At 45.0% G+C, this 17,975-nt stretch overlaps 1 protein-coding gene across 2 annotated transcripts in view; it reads right to left on the reverse strand.

Annotated features, from left to right (window-relative positions):
* Positions 1-17,975, reverse strand: part of PITRM1 (pitrilysin metallopeptidase 1) — a 30,716-nt gene that overhangs the window by 9,898 nt on the left and 2,843 nt on the right. For both annotated transcript variants that reach the window (XM_058532345.1, XM_058532344.1), the window contains exons 3-15: positions 16,036-16,142; positions 15,584-15,735; positions 14,899-15,013; positions 14,728-14,824; positions 13,314-13,474; positions 10,387-10,513; positions 10,012-10,100; positions 9,146-9,274; positions 8,398-8,511; positions 8,067-8,163; positions 7,088-7,222; positions 6,301-6,439; positions 1,608-1,724 (exon numbers count right to left, since the gene is read on the reverse strand). In XM_058532345.1, coding sequence (XP_058388328.1) covers positions 1,608-1,724; positions 6,301-6,439; positions 7,088-7,222; positions 8,067-8,163; positions 8,398-8,511; positions 9,146-9,274; positions 10,012-10,100; positions 10,387-10,513; positions 13,314-13,474; positions 14,728-14,824; positions 14,899-15,013; positions 15,584-15,735; positions 16,036-16,142 — 1,579 coding nt within the window. The remainder of the gene's footprint in view (positions 1-1,607; positions 1,725-6,300; positions 6,440-7,087; positions 7,223-8,066; positions 8,164-8,397; positions 8,512-9,145; positions 9,275-10,011; positions 10,101-10,386; positions 10,514-13,313; positions 13,475-14,727; positions 14,825-14,898; positions 15,014-15,583; positions 15,736-16,035; positions 16,143-17,975) is intronic.

Here is a 17,975-nt window from a genome sequence, read left to right on the forward strand (position 1 = left end):
AGAAGCAAAAGGCATTGAAGTTTTACAATTTCTCAACATATAATCATTGTTTAGTATTTTAAAAATAACGCTAATGCTTTTCCAGGGTGGAGGTTTAAAGTTTCTATTTGCGAAGAAATACTCTTCATTTGGCATAATGTAGACAAATTTCCCTATTGTACTTCTATTATGGGAAACACTGAGCGTCTTCAACACTAGAGTAACCCCTGCTCTCTGAAGGGTGAGAGCAGGAGGAGGGTGTTCTTCAGGCTCTGTAACTAGCTGGTGCTCAGGCTGGTCCGCCCCTCCCCGTCCACCTCACCACCTCTGTGCAGGCTCTCCTCATCACCAGAGTGGTCTCTGAAGCTCACTCCTGCAACATCTGACCCCACTCCTTCACCCATCCCAAAGGCCACTCGTCTTCCTAATGAGTCGCACCCCCACCTCGCAGCCCCCAGCCTGTGGGTCCGTCCTGTTCTTGGCAACCCCCGGCCGCTGTGCTCCCAGTCCTTCAGGGGTTATTTACGGCGTGCTCTTTCTTACCTCCCTAGCACAGAGCCCTAGACCAGCAGAACTGAGGCACTGACTGACGACTGATTTACCCTCATTAATTCTGTTACTGAACACTTCCTGAGCTCCACCAATAAACCCAAACTGGGTGGGGATTAAAGGATCAGTGGCGGGGGCCGGCCCGGTGGCACAAGCGGTTAAGTCCGCATGCTCTGCTATGGGGGCCCGGGGTTCGCCGGTTCGGATACCGGGCGCGCACGGATGCACCGCTTGTCAAGCCATGCTGTGGCAGCATCCCATATAAAGTGGAGGAAGATGGGCACGGATGTTAGCCCAGGGCCAGTCTTCCTCAGCAAAAAAGAGGAGGAGTGGCAGATGTTAGCTCAGGGCCGATCTTCCTCACCAAAAAAAAAAAAAAAATCACAAAAAGCAGGAGACAGATGCTTCACAAAATCATAGTGATGCTCAAACACAGTCTAAAATCCTAAACCAGGTGGGTGCCAGAGAAAGTGTGACGCTGTCATCGGAACGTCCTCAAGACACAGGGATAAACTAAAGTCCCCCACTTGGAGGATGAACGTCCACACCCGACAGGGTGACCTTGTCCCAGAGAGCACGGCTCCTGTGCCTCCAGCTGGAAGCCAGAGCGAAGCAGTGAGACCAGAGGAGACACTCTAGGAGGAGAGACGAGATAACAGCAACCTGCAGCTCCCTCCCACTCTCCGCCACTTGGTACCCAAGCACTGTGAGGTGCTCTGGACCCCTCCACGTCCTGTCGTCCCCTCCTGGACTGACGGCCAGGGGCTCAGAGGACGCCTGCACCTTTTAAGAGCTGCATTTAATACAGCCACAGCATAATGCTAATCCTCACCTGAGTCTAGAAGCAACGAATGAACCCCAGCGCCCTATCAGATCCACTCACGGGAAAACCACAGGCCCCACTGAGTAGAGAAGTCTACCGTCAGTGAATGGTGAAAACCATCTACAAGAAACGTGACGAGCAAGACGATGAATTCACAGGGGCGCCCAAGTGCTCACACTGACTCTGCTTTTCCTGCGGAGACTGGAACGGAACTTAACCAAAGAGCCCTCGAGTGAACACGACAGCTCACACTGACCTGCTAGGCCCACCTCCAGCTCCGTGAACGGGATGGTGGGCTCGATATCCGACACCTTCAGTGCTGGGAGACAAGAGGCATCCTGAGGCTTACTCTGCTGAGCCTGTAATTCTAAACCTGAAAAAAGGGATGGATGAACATTCAGGTGATAACAGAAAGGTCTTAGGCACTTCACCTCCCCTCTCTCTATGAACTCACATAGGAATCAGCCCCCCATGCCCAGTGTGGGGCCCCTGAGCACTGGGCTTTAAGGGAACCCGTCACTTCCCGGCAAACCAGATCAGGAGCACCACAACCCGCCCAGGCAGCACCTCTTCCCCAACTCTCACTCTCAATGACCTGCAAGAACAATTTTGTGGGGGGCGGGGCTGTGCTCAAGCAGTTGCTCCACGGCCCCCTAAATTTTATACCAGATAGACTGAACTTATTTTCAGAGATTTCAAACCATTTCTTGCTGGACTGAAATTTAATAACTTTCGTGCTTGTTTACTCTTATTTCATTTTCACTGATCTCTGCAAAATGCTTGTTAACGACATAAATTTCATAAATTCTAAAAATGCTGAAAAACACCTTTTCTGGGCCTGTTCTTGCGCTGATCTGATCAGAGGGGAGTCCCTGCACAGAACCACACAGGCTGTCGGGGAGGAATCCGCATGTGTGCCTCCTGATGGAGCTGAACGGGGCAGGTGTGAAGACTTCACAGTTCAGCTGTGTCAAACGCACAGCTGCATCCTTTCACCAGGGTAACGGATGCCCTCGCATCTGACGAGCTGACCGGACACGGGAGAGTGGGAGCTCCCCTGACGTCCACGTCCCTCCCTGAGGCTCCCATCGCCAGTGCCTGGAGAGCCTGTGGTGGGACTCCAGGGCAGCTCGCCACAGGCACTGCTGTGCCCCACTCCCCAGGTGTGGCCTGGAGCTGGGCTTTCCCCGGCTACACTCACACCTCCTGGACTTGCAAGGGCCTCCCTCACTGCTCGTTACCCCCAGTCAACCACAGTGTCCCAAGCCCTGGCCCCTCAGATGCTTTCTAATTCTGTGCATCTGACCTGAAAGGCACCTCCTGCCCCTGCCTGCCCAGTCCTGGCAACAACTCAGGGTCCGCCTCCTTTATCCTTTACAACACCCCCTTCCCCTCTCTGAACACACGCCCAGTCAGGACAGAAACCTCCAGCATTTCCTCCCTTCGCCAGACCACAAGCTCCCGAAGGCTGGGGCTGCCTCCCTTCACAGTACACCAACACCCAAAATTGGAAGATTACGTAAAGTTTTTAGCAAATTGGATAATCTCGCATTTTTTTCATTGGCGTTTATCTACAGATTAGACCTCGATTCACAGATTCCTCACACTCAGTCCACACTTAAGACTTACTGACCTGAAACAACCATTATATATGCACTAGCAGAGTGTCCTACTTAACAGAACTCTGCAGGCACCTGTAAAATAAGAACACACTTTTCTAATAGGGGCCCCCGGTCACTCACATGCGGGTATGGGCTGGAGTATACTGGTTTTCTTAAAACAGAGCACACCAGGCCAGGCCAGGAATCTGAAAACTCAGGGAACGTATGTTCTGCTGCTTAGGCATGGAATTATCTTCTGTACTACAAATGGCTTTAACTGAAAATGAAAAGATGGGTGGGACTACACCAAACCAAAAACCTTCTGCACAACAAAGGAAACCATCAACAAAATGAAAAGGCCCCTAGAGAATGAGAGAAAATATTTCTAAACCATCTACCTGATAAGGGGTTAATATCCAAAATACATGAAGAACTCATTCAACTCAACAGCAAAAAACAAACAATCCAATTAAAAAACAGGCAGAGGATCTGAATATAAATTTTTCAAAGAAGTCATACAGATGGCCAACAGGTGCACAGAAAGGTGCTCAACATCACTAATCATCAAGGAAATGCAAATCAAACCCACAAGGAGACATCACCTCGCACCTGTGAAAATAGCTATTATCAAAAAGACAAGAAATAACAAGTATTAGCGAAGATGTGGAGAAAAGGGAACCTTTGTACACTGCTGGTGGGAACGTAAATGCAAGCAGCCCCTATGGAAAACAGCATGGAAGTTCCTCAGAAAATAAAAATATAACTACCATATGATCCAGTAATTCTACTTCTGGGTATTTATCTGAAGAACACAAAAACACTAACTCAAAAAATACCTGCACCCCCTTGTTCACTGCAGCATTATTCACAATAGCCAAGCTATGGAAACAACCTGAGAATCCACTGATGGATAAATGGATGAAGAAGACATGGTGTATATATACATACACACACACACACACACACACACACACACACACACGGACATGCAATGGAATATTATTCAACCATAAATAAGAACAAAATCTTGCCATTTGCAACAACATGAAGGAACATCAAGGGCATTATGCTAAGTAAAATAAGTCAGACAGAAAAAGATAAATACCCTATGATCTCACGTATATGTGGAATCTAAAAAGCAACAATAAAAAAAGCAAGATCATAGATACAGAGAACAGACGGGTGGCTGCCAGAAGTCGGGGGTGGAGGGTGGGCAAAATGGGTGAAGGTGGGCCAGAGGGTACAAACTTCCAGTTGTAAGATACATTAATTCCTGGGGATGTAATATACAGCATCGTAACTATAGTTAACAATATCGTATTGTGTATCTGAAAGTTTCTAAGAGAGTAGATCTTAAAAGCCCGCATCACAAAAAAAAAAAAAAGCTATAACTATACGTGTGGTGACGGATGTTAACTAAACTTGTTGTGATGATCATCTTGCAATGTATACAAATATAATGTCACAGGTCAGCAATACCTCAATTTAAAAAAAAGAGAAGATGGAACTTGACCATGGGCCCTCACAAAACAGAAGTTTGTGTTTATTACATTAGTCACAATTAGCACGTTGAATTTATGGAAGAGTTTAGAATAGCTGTATGTCTAAACAAGAATTCAGAGATAAACAACAGTGGGTTACATATTGACATTAATTCTGCCTTTATTAGATTAAATCACCTCCAACTTAGCATGATCAAAATGGAATCACTTAAATGCTGGAGAGGATGTGGAGAAAAGGGAACCCTCATACACAGCTGGTGGGAATGCAAACTGGTGCAGCCTGTACAGAAAACAGTACTGAAATTCCTCAAAAAATTAAAAATAGAAATACCCTATGATCCAGCTATCCCACTTCTGGGTATTTATCCAAAAAACTTGAAATCAACAATCCAAAGAGGCTTATGCACTCCTATGTTCACTGCAGCATTATTCACTATAGCCACAAGTGGAAGCAACCCAAGTGTCCATCGACTGAGGACTGGATAAAGAAGATGTGGTATATATATACAATGGAATACTACTCAGCCATAAAAATAGACAAAATCGTCCCATTTGCAACAACATGGATGGGCCTGGAGGGTATTATGTTAAGTGAAATCAGCCAGAAAGAGAAAGACAAACACTGTATGACCTCTCTCATATGTGGAATATAAACTAAGACACAGATAGAGAGAACAGTTTGGTGGTTACCAGGGGGAAGGGAGTTGGGGGGTGAGCAAAGGGGTGAAGGGGCGCATTTATATAGTGACTGACAAATAATAATGTACAATTGGAATCTCACAATGTTATAAACTATTATGACATCAATAAAAAAAATAATAATTAAATAAAAAAATGGAATCACTTACTTTCCACCTAAAGTCAACTCTACCTGGCAAGCCTGATAATTCCTCATATAATCCCACCAGCTAATTTTTTTTTTTGAAGTGGGCATGTATGTATCTGTACTGTATATATATTTCAATAAAGTTTAATATATAACTTACGTATAAAATCCTAAAGATGTAATGCAATGAGTTTTGGTAAACGTACACGGTAGCGTAACCACGTGCGCCCACTCCTGGCCTCACCTGCCTTCCGTCACTACTGTTTTGCCATTTCGAGGGTTTCAAATCAATGGATTCATCCTGCAAGTGCTCTTCTGTGCCTGGCCAACCCCACTCCACACGGTGCCTCTGAGATTCGTCAACACTATGGCAGTGCTCTGTTCCTCCTTGCGGCCGAGTCCTGTCTCACTGTGTGGATGTGCCATGTGGATGGACATGTGGGCTGTTTCAGTCTTGTGTGCACATATTCTTTCATCTCTCTTGGGTAAATATGCAGGAGCAGGACCACTGGGCTTTACACTGAGTGCATGTTTAGCACGGTAGAAAATTATAAAACTGTTCCTGTCTTCACGAGCTCCGGCACCATGCGGATCCGACTGGTGCCTCACCACCAGCTCAAGGTTTTCCCTCACTGAGACCGGCCTCTCCTGAACTCACAGCTCATACTGTCTACAGGGCTCATCTGGCAACTACTACAGACTGCAACACAACATACATTTTAGTGGCACATCACAGCCCCTGGTAAACAGAAAGTATTCATAAAATTTATAAAATGAATAAACCTTATAAAGCTACCTCTTTTCCAGTACTCCTGCCTTTCCTGCTGAACTACAGGGTGAATTCCCCGAGAACAGGGTCAGTCCTACTGGGGTTGAATCCATCGCACCAAAGGTAGAACCTTGTAGATGCCCCAGAAACACACGCTGGTTGAAATACTACCTGCCTCCAACTATCAACTCCCTGAAGCCCCCCGGGGGTGGGTGGAGGCTGAGGGATGATAAGAACACAATTAGCCTGACCTTTCTCATAGATCTGCTGCTTGTCTTTCAGGGAAAGAGAGTTGACCTTTTGCTTCAGTTTTTCTGTTTCCATCTGTGTTTGTTTCTCGGAATACCTGTCATCTGGTTTCATTGATAAAGTCAACTTATGCTGATTATTCTGCAACAACCAGAGCAACAAAAAAAGCCACATTAAAACAAGATTTTATTAAAGCCCAACATATTGAACGTCATGCAAAATAACTAGAACAATGTAGAGAGACCCCAGGTCAAGTGACCAAATCCTGTCTCATGTCCAAACAACGGCACACAGACAACAGCCCCCTCCCCACCCTATAAGGGCCTATAAGAAGTTCTGCCATAGTCACAACTGCCTACCAGGGGACACACACCAAGTACACACAACCAGAAATCCATGGAAACAAACGAGCAAGCCTCAATAGAATCCTTCACAAGAACAACCAGGACACACACCTTTATGACTGTTCTCGTATTCTATACAATCTTTCTACTTACAAAACAGGACAAAAAGACGTGCAGATATTCTGTTAATACATACACACACACATATATATTCATATACAAAAAGTACACATAAACACAGCATACATTCATATAAAAAACCAACTTGCATTAGAATCTGGAAAATAGAATTAATGAGCATTTAAATTTTTAATTAATAATTTAAAAATTTGGTCACCTATTCATTAACAAAAATTGACTTATGTTATCTAGGTTATATTCCTAATATTCATTATTATAAAATTCAAATTCAAAATTATAGATAGAAGTTCTCCAATTTTCTTACCTTAAAATACTGTCTCACTTTTTCTTGCAAAAACTTTGGATTTTCCTGAAGGCACTGCCTGAATTGAGCCACCTGACTCCCCAGCTTCAGGAGCTCCACGGGGTCCCCGTCATGATTCCAGCAGGAAGCTATGTACTGGAACAGAGAATTTTATTTTACTTTTTTTTTAATTTTTTGTTTATTGCAGTAACATTGGTTTATAACATTGTATCAATTTCAGGTGTACATCATTATACTTCTATTTCTGCATAGATTACCTCATGTTCACCACCCAAATACTAATTACAACCCATCACCACACACACGTGCCAAATTATCCCTCTCGCCCTCCTCCCTCCCCGCTTCCCCTCTGGTAACCACTAATCCAATCTCTGTCTCTGTGTGTTTGTTTATTGTTGTTATTATCTACTTCACAGTCTGCTTACGCTGCCATCTTGACTTCTCCTCCGGAACAGAGAATTTTAAATCCATATGCACATCACACCACCAACTCTACATTCGCTCAGTAAACATCACAGGCATGACATTTTATTAAGATCTCAGTTTTATATTTAAAAATATCACAGATGGACTGTTCACAAAATTTAAGACATTCTTTGGTTAGAAGAAGAAAAACTAAACTCATTTCAAACCTGCTTTTTTCTAACAAAAAAGGTTTAAAAATTATTTTTAGAAAATATAATTACCAACAGTTATCACAAATCCCTACCCATTTAAAGTATTCTGTGTAAACCTGTTTTACATGAAAACATAAGATATCAAAAAACCAATAAGGAAGCTAGTAAAAAGACAAACAATATACTATAAAATTAAATTAAAAGTAAATTTGTATCCGATCCAAAACAGTGTAACTTGCAAGGTTCAAATGAAAGGTTCGCTGAATATCAATCCATATTGTCAGTGCTGTCAAGAACCACTGATAACAAAACTCAAGAAAACCAAAGAAAGAGAGAGAGAGGTAGGCTGAGAAATTACACACAGAAGCCAGGGCGAGTCCAAAGCTGGCCGACTGGTGCTTCATCTGTATCTCAATTTTATGAAGTAAAGCCTCAATTCGATCATCTTCGAATCCCTTTCTAAGGAAATATGAAGAAAAGAGATGCTGAAAACAAACCAAGTTTGAACTTGGTTCAAACGTTTCTGAACCAAGTAGCAGAGACGATATTTAAACAACTAAATATGAACGAGTACACATGTTACTACATCAAGAGACGGCCAGACAACAGAAGGCTCCCCCCCCCCCCCCCCCGCCCCGTAAAGGACTCAGGAATTGAGAGTGCAGGCGGACCACCGCAGATAGCCATACGCACTCAATCACGTCATCTACCGTCCTGTCGATGATGTCGCGGACTGTCTGAACGTCTTTCTCCGAAACCCCTTGCAGGCCGACGCTGAAGTATGCCTCCCTTGTACAGCCATTATATCTAGAACACAAAAGAAGATAACGCATCGGAAACCCAACAACTTTCATCATTCATCAAATATGCTTTATTTAATGTCCAAGTACTCTACAGAACAGAGCTGAGGACTTTAAACTCCCAAATCCTTGATGAAAAAGTCAAAGTGGTGTCCTCAGATATAATCGGTCACACTTACATTCATGTCCTTTTAACATTTCTAAAAATCAATACAATGTAAACTTTAGAGTAATGGCAAAATTAAATCTAGAAATAGAGAAGTGCTGAGTTTTACAAAGTCCTAAGATTTTGAAGAATACTTAACGACCTGACTTTTAAAACAAGCAGCATATGCCCTTCTGAGATCTTGGAAAGGCTATCTTTTTTTTTTCTTTTGTTTTTGTTTTTTTGTCAGATGTCTCCTGCAGGGGCTATGAATAGCTTGCACTGGAACCATAATCTAATGCACAGTTCTGGGCTGGGGTGGGAGGGGGGCCATCCTGTGACTGTGGGATGTTGAGCATCCTCCATCCCTGACGCCCACTGACCAGATAACAGTAATCTCTCTCCAGTTTTGACAACAAAAACGTGTCCAAACTTTGTCAACTACAAAACTGCCCCCAGCTGCAAACTACTGATCTGATCTGATAATCAAACTCACCCAACATCAGGAGAAAAGTCCGTGCCGAGTCCAGATTCAATTAGGGCTTTGTAGAAAGGGGAGTTGGGTCCACCAATCAAGAGTGAAGACAGAAGGTTTAACGTGAAGGCTTCAAAGGTATCAGTGATCCTTCATTCAACAGGGAGGGAGAGAGGAAAAAGGGGAAACTGTTGGTCCTTGTAAATGTTTTCAAAATCATGAAAATCACTACTAAATTAACACTTTTATTTTGAAAAAAGCCAAAGTTCTACTAGAAATTCTTGCATTTCAACTTCTATTTTTTTAGTTATATGGGCAAAGACAGTAACTATTTTTTTGGTTTGCAAAGTTCTTAGACACTGAGATTTTTTTTGGTCCCAAACCCTACAGCTGACTTAGCTGCGTATTGAACGCTATCGCATGACAGTGTGCCAGGCACTGACCTCTACTATTTCCACTATACACGCACCATCTACACCTGGACAAAAAAGAGTGAGGGGACAGGGCAACTCCATTGAGCTGTGTGGCTACTGAGGGCAGACACCCCATGGAGCTCAGCTGGGCTCCTTCCTGCCCACGCACCCTAGAATTAGAGTTCTGTGTCATACATTTTTCTGAGGCCCTGTTCATAGTGCTCTTCCCACACTCAAAGGCATTGGTGACCTCTCCAAATGTTAACATCTACCGTTCTGAGCCAGACTTTTCTCTGGAAGCAGCTTTAAAATGCAATAAGAAGTAAGTTACCTTTCTTCTGGAAGGCTATCAAAAGCGATTTCCCCAAAACCATCCCCGATGTTGTAAAAACTTCCCGACCTCTAACACCTGCTGGACTCTGAACCCTAACCATCCATCCATTCACATGTGATGGGAGAACTCCAGATACTCACTCTGGTAAGAGGAAGCTGACGCTGACGGTGGTCTGTCTGGAGGAACCCGCGGCCAGGGAGTCTGGGGCACACGTGATCTGGAACTCCCTCTGTAAAACAATGTGACACGTTAAATAGGCACAGAGTACGAATGAACGAGTTCAAACCAGTATAGGTTTTCTGGATGGATAAAATGGCCCAAGAGATGCTTTTCACTAAATTAACTTTCCTTTCAAACCAATAACCATTCTTTAGGTTTGAGAAGCTCTTACATACACAGCAGAGCCCACAACAACATTTTAAAACCCTATTATGGATACACGGTTTGAGTTTTCACCTCAATATATTTAATAGGAATGGTAAAAACACTGATTATTCTCTGCTCAAGGCACTTACTGGCTTGTCCCAAGGCTTCTGAGCTGGCACTGCGGTACTTGGCTCAATTTTCTGAAATTTACTCAGTGCTTCTTCATGAATTTGTTTCAGATGCTGTTCTAATGGAAAATTACCATAAGTGAAGAACCTGAAATTTTGAGAGAATATATTAGTCTTAGTTAAAAAGACGAGAAATCAGCACAGATGGCTCTTTGTATGAAATGGAGGGTATGCAGGATAAGGCAGCTGATAACAAGCCAGTTTCCATATTGAAACGAACTTTATATAGGAATACACTTTCTTTACTTAGTTTAACTACAAACACCAAACAGAGGCTTTTATTCTTTTTATAAGATAGGTGGTTCAAACACAATACAAATCACGCAATGGGATTAATTAAACATAAATCTAGCAAAAATCGCTCTTTTACACGTTTTTAAGATAACACATTTATTCATCCAGAGGAAGAAGGTTACAATGACAGAGTTGATCTTTTTCTTTAATATAACATCCGAGCTATGGTCAAGCTTCATTGATAGAGAGAGAGGATCAGTGGTGGCCAGAGGTGAAGGGTGGAGGGTGGGCGAAATAGGGAAGGCGGCCAAAAGGTACAAACTCCCAATCATAAGTTCTGGGGATCTAATGTACAGCAAGGTGACTACAGTTAACAAAACTGTATTATATACCTGAAAGTTGCTAAGACAACAGATCTTAAAAGTTCTCATCACAAAACAAAAAAATTGTAACTATCTGCGGTGATGGATGTGAACCAAACTTACTGTGGTGATCATTTCACAATATATACATATTTTAAATCCTTTTGTTGTACACCTAAAACTAATACAATGTTATATGCCAATTATATCCCAATAAAATAAATAAATAGAGAGATCTGGGGGACTAATATCTTAAAGATCCTTTAAAATTTTCCACTCAAAGGCTTAGAAAGTGATAATCCAGTGGCAATGGGCACCTGGTGTCCGTCCAGACACTGGCCTCTAAATGTCTGTCTCCATTTAGTCACAGAACTCCTTGGGGAAATGACTAGCTACAGACCTGGAGCAGGACGAGCCCAGATTTGGGGCCGGGGAACAGAAACTAAACAAGTTACCAAAAACTAAAGAAGCTGTGAGAAAGACAGGATGAGCTTAAAGAAACTCCCTCAGGCTACAGTCTGGAGGATGTGAGCATAAAACAATAAATAAAAAGATTCCATTTGATCACACACCCTCAAATATACACATATATGAAAATATTTCTATGAAGTCATAATAGTATTAAAAAATAAAACAAACCAAACAAGCCTTTAAAAAAAACTCTCTTCTGTCATCATTGGAGGAGCTACTGACACCATCTCCCCCTAAAACTGGACAGCCAAGGCAAAGAAGCTCTGCCCACCTCTCCCACCACAACTGTTCTGCAGGGCGACCCCACAGCCCCGCTGATGGGGAACGCTCCTCTTTGCAGAAGTCTGGCTAATAAATGTGAAAGACACGACAGAATTCTTTAGAAAACTTTGCAAACTCTACTAGAGGAATCACTCCAGGCAATACCCAGTGAACATGAGAACCACGAGCAGGTTGATGAGGAACTCAGCATTCAGTGGTGTCAGAATCCCACCCGCCAGACGGCCTGTGTCTTGAGGGAGAAAAACAGAGCTCTACCAAACATGTGGGCCTCGTCTGGATCAAACAAACATTTTGAGGACTACTGGAAAATCCGAATTCAGAATTAGGAGGTGGTTTTAAGCTAGTATTTTTCACTTTGCTAAATATGAAAATGGCATTATCTTATGTAAGAAAATATCCTTATGTTTTAGGGTCACAAATCCAAGTATTAGGGGAAACCATCATGATTTCTGTAATTTCCTTTAAAACATGTTGGCAGAGGATACATCTAAGTGATAAGTGTACGGGGCTCATTATCCTATTCTCTATACTTTCCTGTACGCTTGGAAGTTTTCACAATTAAAATTTAAATTTTTTACATTTAAAATAATCTTGCAAATACTATTTCACATTACTGTCTGGCTTATTTACAAATACAAGCACTAGTGTTTTATTATTAGTGATACTTGAAACAAGCAATTTATCAAAAAGCAAGTATCCCAGGTTTAACAACTGCAATCCCTATTTCTGAAGCACTTGTCCCTGATCAAGGGCTGAGAGCCTCATGGGTACAGCGTCAGTTAGCCTGAGGAGGGGGACGCCCACAGACACTCCCACGTGACAATCATAAAGCTGAGATGCCGTAGACTTTTAGAATGAGCATCCAAGTAAATCAGAGAGACAAACTGTTAAGTAAAGAGTCTTGGGGCCGGCCCGGTGGTGCAAGCAGTTAAGTGCGTGCACTCTGCTGTGGCCACCCGGGGTTCGCCGGTTCGGATCCCGGGCACGCACTGACGCCCCGCTTGTCAAGCCATGCTGTGGCGGCGTCCCATATAAAGTGGAGGAAGATGGGCACGGATGTTAGCCCAGGGCCAGTCCTCCTCAGCAAAAAGAGAAGGATTGGCAGATGTTAGCTCAGGACCAATCTTCCTCACAAAAAAAGAAAAGTCTTGGGGCCGGCCCGGTGGCGCAAGCGGTTAAGTGCGCGCGCTCCGCTGCGGCGGCCCGGGGTTCGCTGGTTCGGATCCCGGGCGCGCACCAACGCACTGCTTGGCAAGCCATGCTGTGGCGGCGTCCCATATAAAGTGGAGGAAGATGGGCACAGATGTTAGCCCAGGGCCGTCTTCCTCAGCAAAAAAAGAGGAGGATTGGCGGATGTTAGCACAGGGCTGATCTCCTCACAAAAAAAAAAAAAAAAAGAAAAGTCTTACCTAAATTTACATCATTCTTAAGCACACATCTCTGCCAAATGTGAGAGAAACCATGTAACTTAGTGTAAGAAAATGCAAACAAGTCAACTCTCAATCACCCCGCCATTCAACTCTAAAAACGAAATATCACCTAGCATTACTGGGGTGGTAATGAGTAGCATGGAACTGTTTAAGCTGCTCCCACGTGAGGTCTGGGATGCAGAGTGGATCGCCACCGGAGATCACCGAGTACGTGTGGTCAGGGAGAAGTCGGTTCTGAAGGTGCTGCGAGAATATCCTCTCGTTATCTGTCTTCAAATTTAAAAAAATACACATAGATATGTAAAATCATAAACACACATTATCATGTTACAATACACAGCAAATTAATCACATTCTGGGAGCCTCTACCTGCGATGTCTTGCAAATAAAACCGTTCTAATGGCAAACAAGCATGTCTACACAGATTCTGTTTAATAACGAAGCGTTCAACTCATTCATAATCTCTGGGAGGGACCCGGAGACCGGCTCTCTCAGAAGAGAAAGAAAATCCACTGTGCAGTGCGCACCAGGTGACCACAACTGCACAGCTGAGGGAAGGGAAGGGACTCGGGGAGACAGGGAGGATGAGTTGGGATTCCCTCTGCCACAAGCTGTGGGGGAAGCAGGGTCCCACGGGCTTCCAGAGGGAAAGCTGTCACCGGAACCTGAGTTTAAAGATGCCCAAATTGACTATTAAAGGAGAAAGAAAAAGCCGCCAGCTGCGAGAGGTGGCGGGCAAGGAAGCAGCGTGGTGCACGTTAGCAGCCCCATGCGTCAGGGCAGGTCCCCAAAGTCAAGAGGGGTTGAGAGGACAGCGGTTCTCAGCCTGCCTGGTCTCCAGACCCTTCCGACTCCTAAAAACTAAGGAGGTCTCCAAAGAGCTTCTGACGATGTGGGTTTCTTGATTGTGTAGGTGTGTGTATGTATACAGAATTTTTCTCTATTAGAAGTTAAGGCTGAGATAGTTTAAAAAGTTACTTATTCACTCATTAACTTAACCCAAGGTTAGACGTTGACATAAATATCTTTTCAAAAATAGTTCTCATAACAAAACAGAAATATTATTGAGAACGGTAGCATTATTTCACATACTTTGCAAATCTCTCCGATGACTGGTTTGGTAGGAGACAGCCGGATGCTCTATCTGCGTCTGTACCCGATAAACCGTGACATCACGGTGGAGGGGGGCTTGGGGAACTCCACTGCACACTCAGGCAAGGACAAGTGAAGAGGACAATGTCTTCACAGTGTTACGAAATTGTTTCTACCTTGCAGACCTCTACAGATCACAGTCTGAGACCTGCTAGTCTACAAGACCAGGTTCTAGAATGGTCTGGAGTCTGACCCTTCCAGCGTCCTGTGCTTTCTCCTCACAGCACCGTCCCCAGCTAATTCAGCAAGCTCCACACGACGAGAATATTGAATAACATATGAGAATGTCAACTATCAACCAAACCTATTTATATCCCAATACTTTACACAGTAAGTTAATTTTAACAGAATATAAAACAGCAAACACTCACAAACGCTCCCTTCATCTCGTTAAAGACGACGCCTTTGAAGACCAAGGGTGTCTGCGCGTCGCTCGGGTTCTCATGCTCCAGCCGCCATCCCTCCTGCCTAAACAAAGACAAACAATCACGGGGCAGCGACTCAACTACTCACGCCCACACTGACCATCAGGCGTCACGTACCAGAAATCGAGCTCCCGCAGGCAAGGGAAGAAGGCCGCATCCAAGTACACAGACAGGAGGTTCTGGAAGTCCTTGGGGTTTTGTGTGGAAAACGGGTACAGTGTGTAGTCACTGGCTGGGTATAGGAAAAGTAGGCTTGTAAGACACACGGACGTCCCCAGGATTGCTCACTTCAGGCCTCCCCCCACAGTATGCGCTAACTGTCGGGGGCGTGGAGGGGCCCCAGCTCTGGGTCGGCGCCCAGCATGGGCACTGGTTATCTCACATGCCTAGAAAGGCGGCCTTGGCTCTTGAACAGCACTCAGAACAGTAGTTCTCTGCACACAACATCAGCCTATTGTTCTCTAACCCACTTCCTAAAAATAAAACTCAGCACCACCATCAACATTAACATAGTGCTACAGAGGCCAAATTTTATAGCAATATTCCCCAAAGAAAACTGTTTTGATCTTTTCCAGAAAAAAACAGATGCCTTTTCCCTAAAAATCTAGTTTTTATAGTCTGCCCATGATGTGGCTTTCCTACAGGACTGAATTTCTAACATCTTTCAACCTGACCACAGGAGGGTAAATCTATTCTGGTGGACAGGTGCCGACTGCCCGCCTGTATCTTAGAGGCCCAGTGAACCGGAGCAGGTGACCCCCGCAGACCCAGCAGCAGGCCCAGGTCAGGACACCCGCCTCACCTGTGAAGGCGTTCATGAAGGTGGACAGCGACCTGTTGAGCATTTTGAAGAAGGGATCCCGACAGGGGAACCTGCGGGAGCCGCACAGGACAGTGTGCTCCAGGATGTGCGGCACCCCAGTGCTGTCCGTCGGGGTGGTGCGGAACTGCACGCTGCGGGGACAAGGGGGGTCAGCGTCCTGCCCAACACAGCTCCTCGAGCGGGCGCCTCGGGAGACGGGAGCTAATCACCCCAACACCACCATATTCCATCAAACGCTCTCTGACCACAGTGTATAAACCCACTGATGCAGACTGTACACTTGTCTGTGTGTAGCTGAGGACACAAACTCATCTAATCTTTTCCTTCCATTTCCAGGACGCTGTCGACACCACTACCTTCCACTACGTCAGGTATGGGCACTGTTCTAAGCAGAAATAGTCAAGAACGTGTTCTTAGGATGCACCACACACCTGAACAGGTTATTGGTGTCTTCTCTGGCCAGGTGTAAGTACCTCGCTCCCGTGCTGTCATGGCTGAGCTTCACTGCCGTTAGGGACAGCTCTGGGACGGGCGTTACCTGAATCAACAAGAAACATGCGAGCAGCTAAACAGAAGGAAAGGCACTCAGAGGGTTACGTTAAGTATACTTCGGCAACTGGCTCGTCTGCCTTAAATTCACCGACCCTGGGAAGCCAGCACGACCGGGGTCAGACCTAGGCTGATGATGACACACACCATTCCTTTCATGATCGCTTACTATTTGCTAGGTAGTTTCTGACCATTTCACGTGTAACCCTGTGAGGGTGGTATCCTCACCCCCATTTACAGATGAAAAAACTGCAGCTCAGAGCAATGAGAACATCTGCTGAGACCACACAGAGGCGGGTTCAGACCCCTCCTACGACCCCGGGCTGCCCCGAAGGAAGAAAGCTCTCACTGGAACATCTGCAGTGTGTCTTACTCTTACATCATCTCAGAGGATGCTCAGAATGGCGCAGCCGGGAGGTCAATGCTAAAAGGGGCCTTAGCCTGGGGCAGCTGAACGATGCTCGCGGACTAAGCTTTGCTTCATCTACTTTATGACAGCTCCCAGCAGGGAGCCTATCAGCTGTTACTTGTTCTTCAAGGGAGGGTCCAGAGGGCATAAATCACCCCCAGTTTATCTAGATGAGCCTTCATGTAAGTTTCCGTCCTTAGTACTGCAGAAACTGCCGAACAGTCCAACTGCGTTAGGGCCCTCTCTCCTCCAGTCACAACACCCCATCACTGTGATAAACACGCTGTTTACCACCCCACTTTTCCGAGGCCGTGGAAGTAACCCGTCTGTGCTGACACAGCAAGTTACTGGCTGGGCAGAGATTAGAACTCCAGCTTCCTGAGCCTGCTCTGGGGGCCTCGCCACACTAACGACATGCTCCGAGTGGCCTGCTGGTGCCAGCATAATTGATGGCCATGAAATGACTTACACTTTTGAGTTCACTGTGCTTCCTAAGAGATGATCAATGTACTGAAAATCAGTAGAGAGTGAAACATCTGCCTCCTAACAGCTTTCACGCAACTACTTCTCAAACGAGGATCTCAGTTTATCATAAAATAAGTTTCTTTAACTTGAAAAATAAAGGAAAAGAATTACAAATATGGTCCTCATTACCAGTTAACTGCTGTAAATCCCAACTCCTCTGCATGGCCTTCAGGGCCCTCACAAATGCTCTCACCCACCCAGGAGCCCCTGCTCAGGCAAACAAAATGACTCACGGTCCCTGGGCCTCGCCCTGACCCCAACCCTGGCCCTGCTCACGTGCCCAGAGACAGATGGCGGCTCTCCTTCTTAAACGTCCCCTTCTCCAGGAACCTGTTCCTACCCCACCACCCAGCAGAGTGCCCCGTCCTCCCGTCTCCCGCTCGCACTCTGCACTTCTACCATGACATTCATCACGCTATTCCTTGTGTTACAGCTGTACGCGTGTCCGTCTGGACTGTGAGCTGCTTGCCTTGTATGGTGAGTGTGTCAAGCACAGCCTGAAGCCAACAGCCAGTCAATTATGTGAAGCACATGTTTTTCAATTATTGCATCAAAATAAAAACAATGTGGGGGCCGGCCCAGTGGCGCAAGTGTGCATGCTCCACTGCGGTGGCCTGGCGTTCGCCGGTTCAGATCCCGGGCGCGCACCGACGCACTGCCTGTCAAGCCCTGCTGAGGTGGCGTCCCATATAAAGTGGAGGAAGATGGGCACAGATGTTAGCTCAGGGCCAAGCTTCCTCAGAAAAAAGAGGAGGACTGGCATCAGATGTTAGCTCAGGGCTGATCTTCCTCACAAAAAAAAAAAAAAAGAAAACAATGTGAAAGTTTAAGCAAAAAACAAGAACCAAATGAAATCCATTTTAACATAAACTTAAATACAGGACCACA

Source organism: Diceros bicornis, chromosome 36, assembly GCF_020826845.1.
Source record: "Diceros bicornis minor isolate mBicDic1 chromosome 36, mDicBic1.mat.cur, whole genome shotgun sequence".
NCBI classification, from domain to species: domain Eukaryota; kingdom Metazoa; phylum Chordata; class Mammalia; order Perissodactyla; family Rhinocerotidae; genus Diceros; species Diceros bicornis.